The 23,011-nt window shown below is 38.3% G+C and overlaps 1 protein-coding gene across 1 annotated transcript in view; it reads left to right on the forward strand.

The window, feature by feature from the left end:
• ADGRV1 (adhesion G protein-coupled receptor V1) overlaps positions 1-23,011 on the forward strand; it is a 549,629-nt gene that overhangs the window by 108,551 nt on the left and 418,067 nt on the right. Inside the window, exons 26-34 of the mRNA XM_061151999.1 lie at positions 30-110; positions 1,519-1,658; positions 3,498-4,107; positions 7,816-8,031; positions 12,975-13,190; positions 13,871-14,115; positions 15,334-15,515; positions 16,314-17,125; positions 20,022-20,231. Of these exons, the coding sequence (XP_061007982.1) occupies positions 30-110; positions 1,519-1,658; positions 3,498-4,107; positions 7,816-8,031; positions 12,975-13,190; positions 13,871-14,115; positions 15,334-15,515; positions 16,314-17,125; positions 20,022-20,231 (2,712 nt within the window). The remainder of the gene's footprint in view (positions 1-29; positions 111-1,518; positions 1,659-3,497; positions 4,108-7,815; positions 8,032-12,974; positions 13,191-13,870; positions 14,116-15,333; positions 15,516-16,313; positions 17,126-20,021; positions 20,232-23,011) is intronic.

Consider the following 23,011-nt stretch of genomic DNA (forward strand, 5'->3'; position numbering starts at 1 on the left):
GTCGTGACTCTGTGTTTCTCCTTGTGAAGTGACTGAACTCTTTAGGGTTGATGGCAGTGGTAGTGGTGATGGGGACATGGAATTCTTCCTTCCAGCTAATCACAGACGTGGTAAGCAGTTATTCCAAGGCCCTTTACTATTCTACATTTTAACTTTTCTTTTTAGAGACAACAATACTAACCATTTCTCAATACCCGCTATATGCAGGTCCTTTATATAGTTTGTCTCATTAAGCAGCACAACTTTATCAAGTATTATTTACTCCATGCTGTTATAAGTCAGCTGGAGAGTGATCAAGTCAGAATCAAGTCCTGTCTGCCTCTGCAACTCAGACTCTCCTCCTCTCTTTGTGAACCTAATGTGACTCAGTTCCCTGATTCTAATTATAACAGAAATTTTGCTTGGTACTATTTACAAAAGTGATTATTGAAAAAGCTTTACATAGCTTTGAATACCTAAAAAAGAGATAAATAGAATATTCATATTTTCATGTAAAATGTGTCATACTGATTTTCTTTATGACAACATATGAGTCATTATATGTTGCATTTAATCAAACACATGGGAAAGAGAAATTAAGAAAATAAATGGGGAGAATAAATTGCCAATTTATTGAAGGAAATATTGAAAATAGGATGCCTTTTGAATTAGATGTATATAAAAATATGGTTCAGCTTTTTTACCTCAAATATTTTTTCATATAAAGAGACAATACATAGACTATTTGTTTTTCTTTAGGGGGTACTCTTTCTCACCCTCAGAAAGATTCCTTTTATGCTCAAAACATTCCTTTTTCACAGTGTCAGGTTTTATAATTTTAGTTTCAGAAGTTGTTAACACCCCTCTCATTCCTGACTTCTGTCAAGGTCTCCTGTAACTTCTGTATTTAATTACTTTCCTAATTTTGGGATTCCTTATTGTCTTGACCACATATTTGATCAGCATAAAAGCCGAACATACTTCCTAGGAAAAAAGTACTTATTTATTTAGATTTTAGCATCTTTTTAGTTATAGTACTGGACTCTTTGAGACCAGGAGAGAGAGATCTATAATATCGTAATATGATGAAAATAGGCGTAGAATTACTGCACATTTGGAAACAACAATCTGTGCAGTCAGGTTGGTGAAAATCATAGGAAAACTACTGTTTTATAAAGGTAGGAGTTATTTTGGCTCCTGTTCTTCCAAGGTCAGCAAAGGTCGTGAGAGACTTTCCTCCTCTGCTCTGTGTGGAAGAATGTTCTCTTTCATAGAGAAGAAAAAGAAAAACAAGTTTTCCTTATTCATCTTCAAGTGCTTATGCAGCACTTGTATGTCACGTTGGAGCCCAAACAGAGGAAGGTCAGAAAAGCACGGATATTGTGGCAGCCATTTGTGTCTGCCTTTCTTTCTAAAGCAAATTAGAACATCCTCAGTGAATGGTACAACCCTTTTCAAAAAGTTGTTCCTTGCTTTTCCCTTTGGTTTGTAAATTACTGATTAACATTTTCTTCTGTTTGTTGGAACTTAATCTTGCAGCCAGTCTAGGAGTGGCTTCCCAAATTCTAGTGACAATTGCAGCCTCTGACCATGCTCATGGTGTATTTGAATTTAGCCCTGAGTCACTCTTTGTCAGCGGAACTGAACCAGAAGATGGATACAGCACTGTTACATTCAATGTGAGTACATTGTTTCCTCCAGTCCTAGACATTTTCTGTTTTGTTTTTTTTTTAAACACTGTTTTATTGTATTATTAAGGTATACTTTATGTTAATTTTTTCTGTGTAAGTGGAGGGGAATGAATCTAGTGGCACCGACAATTCAAATTGATAATTAAACAGTGATTTGTCTTTTGTCTTTGTATTTCATTTTGCATACATTATGATTCTGAGGATTCCTGACTCTTTAAGGAATATCTATTAATATAAAAATATAGATTTTTATCTTAATTCAGATAAGCTGTGGCAACAAACATTTCCAAATTCTAATCGACTTATTACCACAAAGATCTGTTTTTCACTCATGTTTTATGTCCCATCTGAAGTTGGCTGTCATCAATCACTTAGGACTGAGGGTTGCAAAGGCTATAACTCAATAGATACTTCTGTCTCCACTGACTGGGGAAGCGTGGTTGGGGGAAACTGCACACTGGCTCTTCAGCTTCTCTCTGGAGGTCATTCATAGCATTTCCATTTAGCTTCTTTGGTCAAAGCATGTCGCATGACAACGCGAAAGTAACTGGGTGGAGAAATGTAATCCTGGCTTGTATCTTTCCCAGAAGGAAAGAAAATGCAAAACATTTGTGAATAGCAATAATAACATCTCTATGTGGGGGATGTGTGTGTGTATGTATGTATGTGTGTTTCTACTGTACATTCATCCAGTAGGAATTAAGTAGGCTTCTATTGTTAGATAATTTAGAGGAGCCAGAAGCTTGCTCAGTGTCCTCAGATTTTATTCAAAGGATGAAGAAAGATCACTCAGAATATATATTTTCTGTATTCTTATGGCAGATCTGCAGTAAACTGTTGTGGCATAAATTAAACAGCTTTAGAAAGGATAACAAATTACTCAAGAAAGAAAAAAAAAGGATTCAGGGAAAGCATCAAGTTTATTAAAATTTTTTTAATAAAAATTCCTGTTTCTAATTGAGTCAGCATTCTTAATTTAAGTATAAAAATTATGTTTAGTTGGGACTTGACTTGAAGTAGGGCTTGTACCGTCTGGTGGCTCAGACGGTACAAAATCTGCCTGCAATGCAGGAGACCCAGGTTTGATCCCTGGGTCGGGAAAATCTCCTGGAGAAGGAAATGGCAACCCACTTCAGTATTCTTGCCTGGGGAATTCCATGGACAGAGGAGCCTGGCAGGCTACAGTCCATGGAGTTGCAAAGAGTCAGACACGACTGAGCAGCTAACAATATAGTAACTTGAAGTGATTTTTTTTAAAGAAGATTTTTCATTCTTTTTAACATACTATTGACAAAAGCATCTCTTGCTTCTTAAATGTATCTTATATAACCTTGGGTTGAATATACTTTTTGGTGAATTTTTGTTTTCATATTATATTGAAGTTAAATATAATCTGTTTTAAAAAAATGGGTTTTATGGCTAACTTCAGAAAAATTATCAGTCACCTATTCCTTACAATAAAGTGTATACCCTCTTTGCAGGAAATGAAAACATTTTCATGAATGTGCAATATAATACACTGTTAATTACATTTGCCTTATTACTGGTATATGTTGTAGTTGCAGAACTGATACAGCTGCAGTTTAGTTAGAAGATAAACATGTTCCTTCAATCTGTCATTTCATATAACAATCATTTTTTAAGTGGGAACTCCCTGAGGGTCTTCAAAGATATGTAGTGCATTGCCTTCAAGAATCTCATATTCTTCAGAACAGCTTATTTAAAATAAAATTACAAATTAATATCCTGTTGTTCTGTATATCCACACCTCTAAGTCAGTGGGTTTAATGCCTGTTTTAACATATTTTAATATTCAATATTTTAAAGATTATGAGAAGTCATGGGGCTCTGTCTCGAGTGACTTTGCTTTGGAGCATAGACTCTGACCCTGATGGCGATCTGGCCTTCACCTCTGGCAGTGTCACCTTTGAGCTTGGACAGAAGAGTGCCAACATCACAGTGGAAATACTGCCTGATGAAGATCCAGAGCTGGATAAAGCATTCTCTGTGACCATCCTCAGCGTCTCCAGTGGCTCTCTGGGCGTTCATTCTAATGCCACATTAATAGTTTTGGCTAGTGATGATCCTTATGGGGTCTTCATCTTTTCTGAGAAAAATAGACCTATTAAAGTGGAGGAAACAACCCAGAACGTCACGTTGTCAATAATAAGGTTAAAAGGCCTCTTGGGAAAAGTTAAAGTCACATATGCAACACTGGATGATACGGAAAAACCGCCTCATTTTCCCCCTAATTTAGCCAGAGCAACTCAAGGGAAAGACTATATACCAGCTTCTGGATTTGCTATTTTTAGAGCCAATCAGAGTGAGGCAACAATAACTGTTTCAGTCTTGGACGATGATGAGCCAGAAAGGTCGGAGTCTTTGTTTGTTGAGCTACTCAACTCTACTTTAACAGAGAAAGTACAGAATCGCCCAGGTAAGTAACCATTAGTGTGTTGTTTTTATTATTAGAGGTAAGAATTCCGAGACAAATTAAGAATTTGGTATAGTAAAATATTCTGTAAAAATAGTAAGCTCTGACTTTCCTAGCATCCTCTTAAAAAAGTTTATAAGGCAAATGGAAGTGGGACGTGAAACTGCTGTTGTGTTTTAAAACTCTGTTATAGTCCCAGACTAAATTTTTAGAACTGTTTATGGAATCTGGTATGACTGATCTCTAATACTATTGTACTGGATGTTGTAGCTTCTGAAGCCTTCTTAAATCAATCTGGGGGTTCCAAGGACAGTAAGCTCCTGAGTCTTTTTCACCTTGATCCACCCTAGATGGTTCCTTAACCAACAGAGTCTCTTTGTATTGGTGGGAAGCAATACAAAGAGATGGTGGATCTGGCCATTGCAGGAGGAAAGGGCTGTGTAGTAGTGAGAAGACCTGGAAATTTGGGGGTCATCCTGAGAGTTGAGATGAAGGCCCTGGTTGGGGATAAGAATGAGGAATGAGGAGTGGGTGATGACCTGTGTTGGCCAGAGGATCTGGTTCCACAGCTTCTGTTTGGACAGAGCAGCCTCTCCCCCTGGGGTCATGGCTCAGTAGCTTTGTAGGGAGTGGGGGACTGCTAGCAGAGAGCTGGCCTGAGCTGGGGGCTCACTGTAGATTGTTAGTCACATCTCCCTCTGAAGACCAATAACTTTAGATAGAGGTTTTTATATAAAGAATCTAGATTCCCTGGAATAAGACAGTAAGAAAAGGAAGGATGATTGGTGATATTAATTTAATATCAATTTAATGTTAGTTTTAGGATAACATTTGTAAATATGATATTAAGTAGATAGCTTTTAAAATATAATAAAGCTATCTTAAAATTGGAATTAAATAGTCGAAAGAGTTAAGATCTACATGTTGACTGCATTTTGCCATATAGAGTAAGGTTTCTTACAAGTATATTTTGTCACTTTACTGACACATTGTGTAGTGAGCACCATTCTTGCCCACATTGTAATTGTAGTCCACGGTTGTAAAAGGAAATTTACTTTTTTAGGGTAACTGCTATCATTAAATTTTTAGGTTACAGTCATGGTTAAAATTCCCACACGGTAACCTACCCCTTGTTTTCTTAGCATGGTTTAGCGTCAGTTACCATGGCAATACATCAAAATAAAACTCAGCAAGTAGTCTTAGTAAGAATTATAAAGGGGCTTTCCAGGTGGTGCAGTGGTAAAGAATCCACCTGCCAATGCAGGAGACCCAGGAGATGCCGGTTGAATCCCTGGGTCAGGAAGATCCCCTGGAGGAGGAAATGGCAACCCACTCCAATATTCTTGCCTGAAAAATTCCATGGACAGAGGAGCCTGGTGGGTTACAGTCTCTGGGAACGCAAAGAGTTGGATATGACTGAATGACTGACCACAAGAATTTTATGGTATAGCCCACTTTGCAAGGAACTGCAGTTTATTAAGTGAGCTAGGAGAAAACCGGGAAGAAGGATCGCATGTAGCAGTGGCTAGTTAGGAGCTGTGGGTGCTAGTGTCAGATAACTTAGGTCCAAGTGTATTGTAATAAATTGTTGCCCATAAACTTTTAAAGCCCAAGTTTCCTTATCCATAGTATAGACTTATTATGGAGATTAAATATGATAATACATGCAAAAATGAATATAGGTTCTGGCATATAGTAAGCATTCAATAAATGTGAAGTTATGAATAAAGTGCTATATGCAGAATATCACTGTACTATGGGTTGGGAGAAACAGTCAACGTGTGTTTGTTTATGCTGGATATGTTCCTGGAACCATGCAGCATACTTGGGGAAATTCAGACTCAGCATAAGCTGTAAAGTGAAACAGCTAAAGAACAATTGAGTGCATTAGAAAGGAAACAGAAAATGTCATTAAAAATGAAGAAAAAGAATAATTCAGTGCAAATCTATGTGATATGGTCTCAATTTTAATAGGTAGAATCAGTGCGGGACCTGATGAGATCTCTGTCCTCTGCTCTGAGTGGAATCACGCACTTTCAGGAGGCAGTGTGAGAGGAGTGGGGATGAACTGGCAGAGGGCAAGATGAGCAGCTGTGGGTGGAGGAAGGTTATCCACCTGGTTTGCTGAGGAATTGCAGATAAGGAGCTGAAGCTTGGACAAACCCTTACATGATGTCTCTAAAATGTGTCCAGCAGGTTCTAGTCTAATGCCTTAGCTGACTACCTCATCCTCTTTGCACCTCTGATTCCTTATCCATAAGACATGGACAGTGTCACCCACCACGTAGAGATGGTATGGGAATTAAATTACTGGATGCAAGGAAAGTGCTTGGAACAATGCCTGTCAAGTAGTGCGCACTCATAAAATGTCATCTGCTGCTGCAACTCTGGGTTACTGCTATTTTCGCCCAATGTATTTATATTATATTTAATTATATCAATTTACAGTTTGTGATTTTAACTGTATAATTTAGTGTGATCTGGGACTGTGTCATTGAAATTAAATGGTGTCGTTACTTGTTTTAGATTACATTGTCTGAAAATACTGAATTTTATTCATTGTCACATGCTTTCAAATACCACCATTGTTGGAGATGTTCTAAATATGAACTCAAAATTGTTTACTTGTAATGTGAGCTTGCTGATGCTTCTTTTGTGTCGAACGTTCATAAAAATTGTTTTGGCAAGAATGTTAAGTCAGAATTGCATCTAGAAAGTAAGTCAGGGAGAGTTTTGGGGGGGTCTTAAATGCCTTCAAAGGAAGTTTTGTTCTCCCTAAAATCAGTGGCAAGTGAGATGAGAGTCTTAAAGGTAGGCTTAGAAGTATAGCAGGAAAAGCATAAGTAAGCACACTCTTTTTATACCAGCTTTGAGATAGTGTTGAAGCTGACTCTGTAATTGCATGACTATTAATTGAGATGGTGCAGGGGGAATAGGTTTGTGGGGAAGGACAGTTAAGCTCGAAGAGAGGCAGTAATTGAATTGGAGTGTGATGATATTCAGCTCCTCTTTGAGGACAAGGAACTAAATGACTTTCCTGCTCAATTTTGTAAGTGTAGTGGCTTTAAAAAAATTTATAGCATGCTGGTAACTAATTGGAAGAGCATAATTCTGTAAGTTTCATCATTATCTGTTGTAATATTTTGTGAAGTGATGATTAATTAGCCTCTAATCATTTTTTCTTTTAAGGAATTTCTAATACCTATTAAAATAATCCTTGTAGGGTAATTATTCCTTTGCTATTATAAAAGTCACCCTAGAAGTTACAGGGAAGTAGGAACTTTTGTGTTTATTTTTGTATCCCCAACATCTAAATTCGTGGTGGTACATAGTAATCGATAAATATTTTGGATATAAATAGTAGAAAACACAAAATGATAATCCTATTTGGCTCATGGATCTTGCTGCGACTTCATTTAAAAAAATTCTTTTTATTGAAGTATAGTGGATTTACATGTTCTGTTTATTACTGCTGTATAGCAAAATGATATATATATATACACACACACACATATACACACATACACCACAGATACATTCTTTTTCATATTCTTTTCCATTCTGGTTTATTACAGGATGTTGATGATAGTTCTCTCTGTTATACAGTAGGACTCTGTTGTTTATCCATCCTATGTATTGGCTGAGGCTTCTTGATGACTTCTGACGAGTTCTTAGAATTTTGATATATTAGTTTTTTCTTCTGTCTTTCAGTTCCAAACTCTCCACGCCTGGGGCCTAAGGTAGAAGCTATTGCTCAGTTAATTATCATTGCCAATGATGATGCCTTTGGAACTCTTCAGCTCTCAGCACCAGTTGTTCGAGTAGCAGAAAATCATGTTGGACCCATTATCAATGTGACAAGAACAGGAGGAGCATTTGCAGATGTTTCTGTGAAATTTAAAGCCGTGCCAGTAACTGCAGTAGCCGGTGAGAAAAGACATCTAAGGAGCAGTGAAGTGTTTTAGAGGGAAATTGTATCCTTGATTAACAAAGCCACGCAAAGATGTAGTGATAAAAATCAACCAGAAAGCAATAATACCCTTGCATCTTTTTATTATGTAAAAAGACTAGATATCTTATTGTGTATTTATGACATTGATTTTGCAGAATTTGTGAAAACTGTTGGCAAATTGTATATGAATTTAAAAGGTTAATATGCACAAACCAATGAAAAGTAAACCAAGGAAAGCATCGTTAGACTTTCTCCCTGTGTACTTTTAAGGTTTTTGGAAGGGATTCATGTGTGAATAATAATGAGGAATGCAGGATAAAATATGCAGCTGTATAATTGCAGTATTGGCAACAGTTATGTCTCTCAACTCATTTATTCTATTGTTTATTTATGAAGAACATGGTAGAGACAATTATTAGCATTAACTATTTTATGTATAAGCAGAAGGATTTTATTGCCAAATGCAAACATTAGGAGACAGTCTTCTTTCCTAGTTCAGTTATGGCCTCTTAGGGAGTTTTGCCCAAGAGCTATTCAGTTAGAACCTTTTTAGTGTGCATTCAAAGGTCATGAGTGTGAAGGGATAGGATAACCCAATTGATATTTTGAAATAAATCATTTGGATGTGACACTTGCTTGAGAAGAAAATGAAGCAGGCTTACCTAGTCCCTGCTGTGTGTGTGAATGATGTGTGTGTGTGTGAGTGTGTATGTGTGAGTGTGTGTGTGTATGTGGGGAGTGTAGCCCAAAGGAATGCCTATATACAGAGGGCTTTACACTTTGACAGATTGTGAGGATCGACCGTATTCTAGGAAATTGGCCTATAAACTCCATAAGTGCGTGCAAGCTAAGTCACTTCAGTCATGTCCGAGTCTTTGCAACCCTGATGGACTGTACCCCGCCAGACTCCTGTCTGTCCATGGGATTCTCCAGGCAAGAATACTGGAGTGGGCTGCCATGCCCTTCTCTAGGGGATCTTCCTGACCCAAGGGACCGAACCTGCATCTCTCCCTCTCTCTTTTCCTCATTTGTTGTTTGACCAGAGACAAAGCCACCCTGAGTGATATGCGTTTGTTGTTGTTCAGTCATGTCTGACTCTTTGTGACCCCCATGAACTGTAGCATGCCAGGCTCCTCTGTCCTTCACATCTCCTGGTGGTGTTGATGTTCAGTCACTAAGTTGTGCCTGACCCTTTGTGACCCCATGGACTGCAGCACGCCAGGTTTCCCTGTCCTTTATCATCTCCAGGAGTTTGTTCAAATTCATGTCCATTGAGTCACTGATGCCATCCAACCATCTCATCCTCTGTCACCCCCTTCTCCTCTTGCATTTAATCTTCTTCAGCATCAGGGTCCTTTTTAATGAGTCAACTCGTCGCATCAGGTGGCCAAAGTATCGGAGTTTCAGCTGCAACATCAGTCCTTCCAATGAATATTCAGGACTGATTTCCTTTAGGATGGACTGGTTGGATCTCCTTGCAGTCCAAGGGACACTCAAGAGTCTTCGCCAATATCACAGTTCAAAAGCGTCAGTTCTTCCATGCTCAGCCTTCTTTATGGTCCAACTCTCATATCCATACGTGACTACTGGATAATCCATAGATTTGACTATATGGACTTTTGTTGGCAAAGTGATGTCTCTAGTTTTTAATATACTGTCTAGGTTTGTTGTCATACCTTCTAAGACACAAGTGTTTTTTAATTTCATGGCTGCAGTCACTGTCCGCAGTGATTTTTGAGCCCAAGAAAATAAAGTCTGTCACTGTTTCCATTGTTTGCCCATCTATTTGCCATGAAGTGATGGGACCGGATGTCATGATCTTAGTTTTTTGAATGTTGAGTTTTAAGCCAACTTTTTCATTCTATTCTTTCACCCTCATCAAGAGACTCTTTAGTTCCTCTTCACTTTCTGCCATTAAAGTGGTATCATCTGTATTTCTGAGGTTATTGATACTTCTCTTGGCAGTCTTGATTCCAGCTTGTGATTCATCCAGCCTGGTATTTTGCATGATGTACTCTGCTTAGAATTTAAATAAGAAGGAATGACAACATACAGCCTTGTCATACTCCTTTCCCAATTTTGAACCAGTCCATTTTTCCTGTTCCATTCTAACTGTTGCTTCTTGACCCACATACAGATTTCTCAGGATGCAAGTAAGGTGGTCTGGTATTCCCATCTCTTGAAGAATTTTCCACAGTTTGTTGTGATCCACATAGTCAGTGGCTTTACTGTAGTCAATGAAGCAGAAGTAGATGTTTTTCTGGACTTCCCTTGCTTTTTCTGTGATCCAATGGATGTTGGCAATTTGATCTCTATTTTCTCTGCCTCTTTGAAACTCAACTTTTACATCTGGAAGTTCTTGGTTCATGAACTGCTGAAGCCTAGTTTGAAGGATTGTGAGCATTACCTTGCTAGCATGTGAAATGAGGGCAATTGTATGGTAGTCTGAATGTTCTTTAGCTTTGCTCTTTTTTTTTGGTTTGGAATGAAGAGTAGATCTTTTCCAGTCCTGTGAACACTGCTGTTTTCTAAATTTGCTGCCGTATTCAGTGCAGCTCTTTCACAGCATCATCTTTTAGGATTTGAAATAGCTCAGCTGGAATTCTGTCACATCCACTGGCTTTGTTCACAGTGATTCTTGCTAAGGCCCTCTTGACTACACACTCCAGGATATACAGCTGTAGGTGAGTGACCACATCATCCTGCTTATCTGGGTCATTAAGACCTTTTTTTCTGCAGCTCTTTTTTGTATTTTTGCCACCTCTTCTTAATCTCATTTGCTTCTGTTAGGTCCTTACTGTTTCAGTCCTTTATTGTGTCCATCCTTGCATGAAATGTTTCCTTGATATTGCCAATTTTCTTGAAAAGATCTCTAGACTTTCCCATTTTACTGTTTTCCTCTTCTTCTTTGCACTGTTTATTTAAGATGATCTTCCTATCTCCCCTTGCTATTCTCTGGAACTCTACATTCAGTTGGGTGTATCTTTTCCTTTCTCCCTTACCTTTCACTTCTTTTCTTTTCTCAGCTATTTGTAAAGCCTCCTCACACAACCACTTTGGCTTCTCGCATTTCTCTTTTTTTGGGCTTTGGCCATCACCTCGTATATAATGTGTTGAACCTCTGTTCATAGTACTTCAGGCACTCTGTCAACCAGATTTAATCCCTTGAATCTGTTTGTCACTTCCATGGTATAATCATAAGGAATATGATTTAGGTCATACCTGACTAGTCTAGTGGTTTTCCTTACTTTCTTCTTAAGCCTGAATTTTGCAATGAGGAGCTCATAATCTGAGCCACAGTTAGCTCCAGGTCTTGTCTTTGCTGACTGGATAGAGCTTCTCCATCTCTGTCAAAGAATATAGTCAGTCTGATTTCATATTGATCTTCTGGTGATGTTTATGTGTAAATTCATCTCTTTTGTTTTTGGAAAAAGATGCTTGCTATGACCAGCATGTTCCCTTGAGAAAACTCTGTTAGTGTTTGCCCGGCTTCATTTTGTACTCGAAGGCCAAACTTGCCTCTTACTCTGGGTGTCTCTTGATTTCGTACTTTTATATTTCAATCCCCTATGATGAAAGGGACATCTTTTTTGGTGTGAGTTCTAGTAGGTGGTGTAGGTCTTCATAGAACCATTCACCTTTGGCTTCTTTGACATCAGTGGTTGGGGCAGAGACTTGATTACTGTGATATTGAATGGTTTTTGTTGGAAACAAACCGAGATCATTCTGTCATTTTTGAGATTGTACCCAAGTACTGCATTTTGGACTATTTTGCTGATTACGAGGGCTACTTCATTTCTTCTAAGTGTTTTTTTTGCCCACAGTAGTAGTTATAATAGTCATCTGAATTAAATTCACCCATTCCCATCCATTTTAGTTCACTGATTCCTAAACTGTTGATATTCAATCTTGCCATCTCCTGCTTGACCATATCTGATTTACCTTGGTTCATAGACCTAACTTTCCACGTTCCTATGCAATATTGTTCTTTAGAGCCTCAGACTTTACTTTTACCATCAGATACATCCACAGCTAAGTGTTGAGAAAGAAGTTCCCGCTTTGGCCCAGCCACTTCATTCTTATTGGAGCTATTAGTAATTGTCCTTGTCTCTTCCCCAAGAGCTTATAGGACAACTTCTGACCTCTGGGGTTCATCTTCTGGTGTCATATCTTTTTTCCTTTTCATACTGTCCATGGGGTTTTCGAGACAAGAGTACTAGAATAATTTGCCATTTTCTTCTCCAGTGGACGTTTTGTGAGAACTCTTTGCTATGACACGTCTGTCTTGGGTGGCCCTACACAGCATGGCTCATAGCTTCATTGCATTACCCAAACCCCTTCACCATGACAAGTCTGTGATCCATATAGGGGTATACATTAGTAGCTTTTAATCCAACTCTGTAGAAAAATTCATGTTTTCCAGCTATAAGATTGATGATATTGACATGCCCACCTCTGTGCAGCAGTGTGATTGGTCTCCCCAGTGAGATCAGAATTCTTGTTCTTTGTTTTGAAAGTACCATACATATTTTTTTACTTTTGTAAATAAGGGGCCATCTTGTGGTAGTGAATGATTCTTTATGTTCATGTGCATATCCATAATCTATATGTCTGTGTATATTTGTATCGTCTATATGTGTATATGGCAAGTAGAACACTATGTATATGTATTTCTAAAAATGAAGACATGAACTTGAATGTCAGGATGGTTTTTCAGTATTGTGTTGTATCAAACCCATTTTTTTTCTTGCAAGAGAGGTGAAATCTTCTGTTTAAAAAAAATGCAATCACTGACCTCAGAAACATCTTGTGAAGTGTGTCCATGAATTGTGATATGTCATAGTATTTCCCTAGTATATGGGGAGTTTATTATCATGTCCTAGAAGACGTCTTAGCATTTTTCTTTTTGTCTTTGTAGGTGAAGATTATAGTATAGCTTCATCGGATGTGGTCTTACTAGAAGGGGAAACCAGTAAAGCTGTGCCAATATATATCATTAATGACATCTACCCTGAGCTGGAAGAGTCTTTTCTTGTGCAACTGCTGAATGAAACAACAGGAGGGGCGAAACTCGGGGCGTTAACAGAGGCAATCATTATTATTGAGGCCTCTGACGATCCCTATGGATTATTTGGTAATGAGACTAGTCCATGTCTCTTACTTGTATAGATTCATATATTTCTTTATTTTTAGAGCCTCAAAATTGATTTAATCTTGTTTCCTTTTAACCTGCTATTACTGATATATAAGGACATCTATGTTCGTTCACCACCTGTGGTTAAAAATCAACCTCTTAGCATAAACCTAGAGATCATACACTTTTAGGCGTTTAGGTCAGGTCTGGCTCCTGGATGTATTTTGTGAATCTTAGACCAATTGTTAAAAGAACTGATTCACAGAAGTTTTTACAAGAATCTGAATTTCTGGGCTTGCTTTATAGTAAAAAACTATGGTGACATCAAGCCCCCCTTTTTGCATAGCATCAGTCTTCGGAGCAAAATACCAACTGCCAGGCTTGTCCCATGCCATTCACCCCAGAAGTCATGGGATCAGCTTCACTCATGACTGATACACGTCTGACCCCTGTGGGCATCTGAGTTTATGATTTCTGGTTCTGTCATAATGAAAAATAATTTGGAAAATTTGGCAGGCCTGAGCAATTTGTATCATAGCATGTGTCTCTGATTTTGTGGAGTTTAGCCTCTTAGGTTGCTCGGGGGGAAAGAAGGAATTGACGATAGGGTGGCAGTTGGTTCACTCTATGTTGACTTAGTTTCATGTTGTATTTGACTTTATCTCTGCTTTGCCCTTTAGGTTTTCAGATTACTAAACTTACTGTAGAGGAACCTGAGTTTAACTCAGTGAAGGTAAACCTGCCAATAATTCGAAATTCTGGGACACTCGGCAATGTTACTGTTCAGTGGGTTGCCACTATTAATGGACAGCTTGCTACTGGCGACCTGCGAGTTGTCTCAGGTAATGTGACCTTTGCCCCTGGGGAAACCATTCAAACCTTGTTGTTAGAGGTCCTGGCTGACGACGTTCCGGAGATTGAAGAGGTGAGAGGAATGGCTAGTCTAGAATGACACTGTAAACCGTATCTTGTCTTATAGTGACTAGAACAGATGCCTGTTATTGTGACGTTTATAGAGGTGTCCAATAAGTTATTTCTGCAGAATGTTCAAAATTTGGTAGTGTGAAAGTGATCCTTACAGAAAACAAAAACAAGAATATTTTAGAAATAGGTCTCATTCTTGTTCACATACTAGTTTACTAGTATAAGATTATTTTTTCGTACAATTATATTTTTCTACATTTTGGATAAGTGATTAAACATATATAACCTGGCAGAAAGTTTGCTGTGTTGTTTCACATAAACTTAATTTGTTTGTATTCATAATCTCTCTTGGCTTGAGTGTGAGCCAATCAATCTTAATTATATGTGGATTTTGATTTTCTGCTCATTCATTTATTCTTTAGGATTTACTCTGTGACAAATTCCTTGTGAGATTTATTTGCCTGATATTTATTTTTCATGATAAAGAAGTGCGGTGGCAAATAAAGATAGCGTCTCAGTGGGGAAGTTGATTCATCACTGACATATATTGGCTGAAGATAATTTTATTTTATGAAATTCAAGTATTATTAAAACCTAGAGCTCATAAAATTAGATTTAACAGCATTTATTCTTTAATAGTGTCAAATTTTTGTAGAAGGGAAGTCCATAAAATTTCAGTTGAGTGCTAATTGTGCCATTACTCACTTCTTAAATATTAGTTATTAGTTAATACATATAAAACATTTCTCTTTCCTCTAAATTTAGGTGACACCATGATATATTTTTGTTTCAAATTTTATCAGAGAATTTCCACTTATGAGAATATGGGAAATAAAGCATAATAAGTGAACTATTCATGAAACACATATGCAGTATTCTCCCTTAGTAAAAAAGTGTGTAGGGATTACAAGTATATTATTGAAGTGGTAAACATAAAGAGACATCTTAAAATTGATTCATGGCGATTGTATAACAGAATATTAAGGAACTTAAACAGCCTGTATTTCTTATGTGCAGTCATGCTCTAGTGTTAAAGTCGGTGAAGGACTGTTCTGTTACATGTTAGGTTTGTAAATGTGCTAGAGGAGTTTCTTTATGTTCATTTGTATTACTCTATATTGTGTTCTTGTATGGATAGCTTTGATTTTTTTTCTTGCATCATATTTATTCTAATTTCAGAACCAGGATTCTGTTAAGGAAGTTTTCACTGTATTTTTAGGTTATCCAAGTGCAACTAACTGATGCCTCTGATGGAGGTACTATTGGGTTAGATCGAGTGGCAAATATTATTATTCCTGCCAATGATAATCCTTATGGTACAGTAGCCTTTGTTCAGTCGGTTTCTCGTGTTCAAGAGCCTCTGGAGAGAAGTTCCTGTGCTAACATAACTGTCAGGAGAAGGTATATGAGATGGCTGTTTGGGACTTGTGGGGTGGTGGAAAAAGAACTCTTGCGCAATCCAATAATTTAATTATGGTAGTTTTTACATAATGTAAAATATTTTACAGGTTATTATAATCTGTTAATTAAATTATGCTTATCAATTATCACTATAGAATACTCATTATTTTCCCCATAACTTTTATTAGTGAAATGGGTTATGCATTATTTGGTTTTCTAACCCCCAATTATTGCTTTAATTGGTGATTTGTTTGAATTAGAACTTAAAAAGCAACTGGTTTCTAAATTGAAAATCATTCAGATGCCATATGAAGTAGTTGATTTTCAGGTTCTTATTTTCTCCTGCCTTTCTTTTGTGAGGCAGCATACCGTTCACTGAGCTCCTTCAGAAATAAAAAAATAGGTGGTCTTACAACCTTGTGGCAAGTAATTACATTTACATTTCTTTAAGGAAATGTACCCATGTCGGTATCATTCCTTGTTTCGGCGAAAGTTAGTGGTGAAGATTCATTTCCTCACTCTGCTTGAAAATTCTGGAATGGATATGATTTGCGTGTCTTGCAAGATATTTTCATAGCTGGGTTAAAAATAAGTATTATCTGAATGATAATGAACCAGGTTTCCTTACATGAGAAAACTCAATGAGACACAGAAATCTAATTAAGAAACATGGTTGTGTCTGTCCTAGTACTTTATCCATTTAAAAAAAGTGGAACCACAGTCAGCGTTCTGTCCTCTGCGTGCAATACACAGATTGCTCTGAATGCCTAACCTGTCTTTTGTCACTCCACGTTTTAGCGGAGGGCACTTTGGTCGGCTGTTGTTGTTCTACAGTACTTCTGATATTGACGTAGTGGCTCTTGCAGTTGAGGAGGGTCAAGACTTACTGTCCTACTATGAATCGCCAATTCAAGGGGTGCCTGACCCACTCTGGAGAACTTGGGTGAATGTCTCTGCGACGGGGGAACCCCAGGATTCTTGTGCCACCTCATGCCTCAAAGAACACGCGTGCTCAGCGTTTTCCTTTCTCAGTGCTTCTGAAGGCCCCCAGTGTTTTTGGATGACTTCATGGACCAGCCCCACTGCTAACAACTCAGACTTCTGGACCTACAAGAAAAACGTGACCAGAGTAGCATCTCTTTTTAGCGGTCAGGCCGTGGCTGGTAGTGACTATGAGCCTGTGACAAGGCAGTGGGCCATCATGCTGGAAGGCGACGAATTCGCAAATCTCACCGTTTCCATTCTTCCCGACGATTTCCCAGAGATGGATGAGAGTTTCCTGATTTCTCTCCTCGAAGTTCATCTCATGAACATCACAGCCAGTTTCAAAAACCAGCCAACCATAGGACAGCCAAACACTTCTACAGTTGTCATAGCATTAAATGGCGATGCCTTTGGAGTGTTTGTGATCTATAGTATTAGTCCCAACACCTCCGAAGATGGCTTATATGTCGAAGTTCAGGAGCAGCCTCAAACCACAGTGGAGATGGTGATCCACAGGACAGGGGGCAGCTTAGGTCAGGTAACAGTTGAATGGCGTGTTGTTGGTGGAACAGCTACTGAAGGTTTAGATTTTGTCGGTGCTGGAGACATTCTGACTTTTGCTGAAGGTGAGTGATGGTTCTCAATGGATTTCTGTTCCCCCGGGAAAGTCATTATAGTCCATTTTTATGATAGTGTTCATATGCATTCTTACTATGTACATTCTTGTTAATATGTAAAAGTGAACAAAAAATGTAGTAGTTGGCTTGTTAATGGTTGACCTGACATATAGAGGGCTGATGAGGCCCTATGTGTGTATCTTTTTAGTTGAATAAAAAGAGAAGATTTTCAGGGAATGTGAGGATTTTATCCCTCTTATGTGTGATAGCAGAGCCTTTAAGGAAATGTAGAAGCATATCTAAAGCAAGTTTTAATTTTGTAAAGGAAGTTATAAGAATGAGCCATGTATCCACAATTAAACATGTGAGTAAAAAGTATTGACAGCCAAGAAATGGGAAGCTTTTTCATATGCACTGACAAATCAGGATAAACCTCCAAAGAAAATAACAAGTATAAATAGTATAAGGGCTTCCCTGTAGCTCAGTGGTAAAGAATCTGCCTGCCAGTGCAGGAGACACAGGTTCAGTCCCTGGGTCGGGAAGATCCCCTGGAGAAGGAAATGGTAACCCACTTCAGTTTTCTTGTCTGGGAAACCCCATGGATGGGGGCGCTGTGTGCTATAGTTCATGGGCTCACAGAGAGCTGGATACAACTTAGAACCCAGCAACAGCAACAGCATAAATAGTGTAAATTTGGGCTTCCCTGGTGACTCATGAAAGAATCTGCCTGCAAGCGGGAGACCTGGGTTTGATCCCACTCCACTCCAGTATTCTGGCCTGGAGCGTTCCATGGACAGAGGAGCCTAGCAGGCTCCATGGGATTGCAGAGTCAGACATGACTGAGCGACTTTCACTTCATTGGGTGACTTTATTAATGTTATATTAAGCATAGTGACCTAGTGATAGATGAGCTGGTAATACTGGTCTTAGACTTGAATGGGATAATTTTAAATTTTCATGAACAGTGAAATTATAGAGAACTTGGACAATAATTAGGATTAGTGCAGATTAACCAATTCTTTTCCAGGGTTGATTGAATCACCAAGTGTCTGAAAATTTTGAACGTTCGTATATTTAAAATAGTTTTCTTTGGGTGAAAGAAAGATATCTTTACTGAAATCATTTTTAAACTCATGATTTGGGCACTTAAAATCCTATATGGCTTTTTAACATAGTTTTTTTTTTCTCTGATTGAAAAGAAATTATACTCATAAAAGCTTCAGGTTATACAATAAAATGAAGGAAGTAAATGTTATTAGCAGTTTCTTATCTTAGAGCAGTTCCTTGCATATTTTATCCTTTAATGCATATACTTTTTTGGAAACAGTAATTAGGGGTTATGATGCATATAGATTATACTTTTGAAACATCTAAGAAGCATTACATTTTAGAGTAGCTTTTTAAGATAGTTTAAAACTTGTCTATAATGGTTGGGCTTGTGCTTAGTCACTCAGTCGTGTCTGACTCTTTGCAACCCTGTAGGCTGTAGCCTGCAGCCTGCCAGGCTCCTCTGTCTATGGAATTTTCCAGGCAGGGATACTGGAGTGGGTTGCCATTTCCTTCTCCAGGGGATATCTTCCCGACCCAGGAATCGAACCGGTGTCTCCTGCCTTGTAGATGGATTCATTACCTGCTGAGCCATCAGGGAAGCCCTCTATAATGGTTATTTCCTAGTAATTGATTTTGGGAACAATGGAATACTGATACACTTGATGTGGGAGGTATGTAGGTGCATAGGTTAGCAATTGGTAACATTTTCCCCTATTTCAAGGAAAGTAATGAAAATTTGAGGAGGGAGTGGAGATGAAAATTTAAGATTAAACGTTTTAGTGGCTTTGGTAACTATAAAGAATTTATCATGTAATGTAGTACCATTACAACAGTTAGTATTACCTTGGGTTGTAACTTTAGCATCATGCAAAATGGACTATATTTTGTAGTTGACCTGTATTCTCAGGTAATGTATATTTTCTTTTTTTTTTTTTTAAATTAGTTGGAGGCTAATTACTTCACAAATGTATATTTTCTTGAAGCAGTCTTAACACTGAATTGATAAAACATACCAGGGTCATGGGGATTCCCAGGTGATGCTAGTGGTAAGGAATCTGCCTGCCAATGCGGGAGACAGAAGAGATGCAGGTCCAGTCCCTGGGTTGGGACGACCCCCTGGAATAGGAAATGGCAACCCATTCCAGTATTCCCTAAGTGTCCTTGGTCTTTCAGGGAAGTTTTGGCTTGATTATCTGAAAATCATTCACAGTAACACCAGGATGAGAATGAGATCCACCCTTATAGAAGGAGCTGTTTCTAAACAGTAGTTGCTTCAGAGTCTCTTTCCCTTGCTAGGTCATGGTTCTAGGCTAGAGACCAGGAATAAAATCATGATTCCTTGAAATAATTCTACCCTTTAAGTTTCCGAATTCAAAATGTCCTTTCCACAGTCTGTCCATGTTAATGAAATTTTACAGTGCTTTTTATGTGAAAGGGTATACAGACTAACACAACATTTGCTTATAGTGAGTGACGCTAATATTGCTCATGATATTGAACTGTTATAATTGAACTGTATTTTTACTTAAAGGACTTTCCAGGTGGCACAGTGGTAAAGAATCTACCTGGCAATGAAGGAGATGCAGGAGACACGGGTTCTATTCCTGGGTGGGGAAGAGTCCTTGGAGGAGAAACTGGCAACCCACTCCAGTATTCTTGCCTGGGAAATGCCATGAACAGAGGAAGGAGTCTGGCAGGCTACGGTCTGTGAGGTTGCAGAAAGTCCGACATGACTGAGCGACTGAGCACCCACACATTTTAACTTAACATTTTTTGAAGGAAGTTATTTTGGACCTTTATGAGTTCTCTATTGATGATTTTCTTACTTAGGTCTTATCCCATTAATTCTTTACAGGTGAAACCAAAAAGGTTGCTATTTTGACCATTTTGGATGACTCCGAGCCAGAGGATGATGAAATCATTGTAGTTAGTTTGGTGTACACGGAAGGTGGAAGTAGAATTTTGCCCAGTTCCGACACCATCAGAGTGAACATTTTGGCCAATGACAATGTGGCGGGCGTTGTTAGCTTTCAGACTGCTTCCAGATCTGTCATAGGTCACGAAGGTGGGTTCTTTTTGTTGTTGAGCACATTCACTCTCTTTTCCATGGAGGTAATTTTTTGTCTTGTCTTTTAAAGTTTCCCATTTTTACAAATTCTTTCATTATTTTGTACAGCTGGGTCTGTTAATATACATGGAGCTTATTTGGGAGAGGGCTGTTTAACTGTTTAACTCGATTCAGGAGCCTCACAGATTGGTATTGTGTTCTAGCTTGCCATTTCCCACTAGTGTGATTTTAAGGAAATGGGTCAAACCTGGGATGCTCAGCTTTCTCATCTGTTAACTTATGGGAAATGCTGTTTCCTTCGTAGGTTTCTGTGTGAGGATTAAGTTAGCTCTAAATGCTAAGTGCTTAGCCTAGTTTTAGGCACATAGCATATGTGTGCTAAGGGTTAACTATTGATATTAAACGGTGAAATATTGACTGTTCCAAACAAATAGTAGTATCTAATCAGTGACTATTTTAGCCTGGATTTTATATTTGTATGGCAGTATATTTATGAACTAAGTGCCAAATTAGAAAATTTATAAAGTATCCCCTTTTCCTGTAAAAAACAGTAATTTCTTTGAAACTTAATATTTTACATCATTTATAGGGTTTACATTTATAGCTGCTTTTGTTTGTTTAAAGCGTCATGACAATGTTTTTGTCTTTGAATAAGTCTGTTTGAGATAAAACTGGTATTTATAGATTGGGTTTCACTATAATTTGTGTTTAAAAATAATTGTATCTCAAAGATTTGAGAAATGAAAAGGATATAGGTCATGCATTTGGACTTTGATTTTTACGATGAGAAAACTGACACACGGATTAAGTGACTGGACAGAATCCTATAGTGAGTGTTGTGGCTCTGCTGAAAGCTGAGGGCATTTTAGTGTACATCGTCTTTTACCTTACCATATTCCCAACTTGCAAGTTTATTCAACTTAATGCAAATATCTGAGACATTTTCCAATACTCTTCCCTCTTATTAACGGTTTAGAATCTCATATTGTCATAGCAACAGTGAGTAAAAGTGACTAACGAATTCAGTATAAATCCAGTCTAAAGACAGATCATCAACTCTCAAAAAAATTATTTGTAGTAAAATACGAGTGAAAAGTCACCACAGGAGAAGTTAATCTTCATAATAATGACAACAACAATAACATTTATTGAGTGTTTTCTGCCTGCCAGACATTTTACATCTATTATTTCGCTTAATTTTAACAACAGGGCTATGAAGTGGGTATGATGATATACAGCAGGTTTTCAGACAAGGAAACTGAATGTTAGAGGGACTACCTGGCACGCAGTTATTCGTGGTGGAGCTTAAACCTAGTGCTGTCTGAATCCAGAGCGTATGCTCCAGGGCACCTTGTGAGAAGCTTTGTTTTGCTTGAACTTACATCTACTGTAGAACTTGGCAATGCAGGAATGTCGGGTAAATATTTGAGTTGAAAGAATAATGAATTTGAGTAACAGTGTCCATGTGAGAGGAGGAAATGGATGAGAGAAGCTGACTCTTATCTCCAGTTAGAGGAGTTGGATTTTTAGAGATAATAGTTGGAATCAGGAAAACTATTAAGATTTTGGTGGTTGGAGGAAGAAAGGCAAGTTGTCAAGGATGGAGCTATGTGAAATACCAGGCTAGGGTCCAGGAAAGGCAGAAGGCAAAGGAGAGAGGGGAGAGAACGCTCTGCCAGAGGAGTGGGAAGAGACCAAAATAAGAGTGTGTTGTCATTAGTTATCAGAAGAAAGTAAGCCTTGTGTCTGTGCCGTCCTAACCTGGGCAACCAGTGAGGTTAGATTCGCAAATGGGCTATAGGAAACAGTAGTAACTGCAGAGGAATTTTAGACAACTCCGGATGGACAGCAAATTACTGAGGATAAAAGACGGGATGTAGATGCCCTGGGGGCGGTTAGCCCCTCAAAGTCTGGTCCTCAAGTTGATGTCTTCACACAAAGTGTTTTTTGCTTCTGGTTTGTGACAAGATAAATTCAAAAATGGAAATAATCTTTTCTAGAGACTTTTATAATCTCATTTTGCTGTGAAATCTGAAAGTGATATCTTTGGGCTTATATTTTGTATGCGTGTCCTTTTGACATTTAACTTACCTACTCATTTTTGTTTGTTTGTTTTACAAAACTGTCAGTCTATGATAGATCAAGAAAAACAAAACAAAGCCCCCTTGTCTTTCACTGCTTTAGGGCTGAGAAGCACTGCCTTAGGGGATGTTCAGCTTATTGGCTCTGAGAGCAAGGAGAGGAGAGAAACTGGAGAAAGCTGATATGATTATCGTATCATATATGATATGATAAAATAGATATAATAAATCTGCTTTATCATATCAACCTGTGAGCATGAGTTTGGTACAGGAAATAGGACGATGAATTGCATTCATTAGTTAGTACTCCCTAGACTTTTTACATTGTAGATAGTAAAGCATAGAGTATTTTGGACTTGTTTTTATTTTGGCTTCCCTGGTAGCTCAGACGGTAAAGAGTCTGCCTACAATGCGGGAGACCTGGGTTCAATCCCTGGCTTGGGAAGATCCCCTGGAGAAGGAAATGGCAACCCACTCCAGTATTCTTGCCTGGAAAATTCCGTGGACTGAGGATCCTGGTAGGCTACAGTCCATGGGGTCGCAAAGAGTCGGACATGACTGGGCGACTTCACTTCACTTTTTATTTTGTTGAAGAAATACAGAGAAGAAGGTAATGTAGAAGAAGAGAATAAAAGTGTTAGTTTCATGGAGGGAATAAATTCAGTAACCAGAAAGGATTAGATTCATTGGAGGACT

Source organism: Dama dama, chromosome 9 (assembly GCF_033118175.1).
Source record: "Dama dama isolate Ldn47 chromosome 9, ASM3311817v1, whole genome shotgun sequence".
NCBI lineage: Eukaryota > Metazoa > Chordata > Mammalia > Artiodactyla > Cervidae > Dama > Dama dama.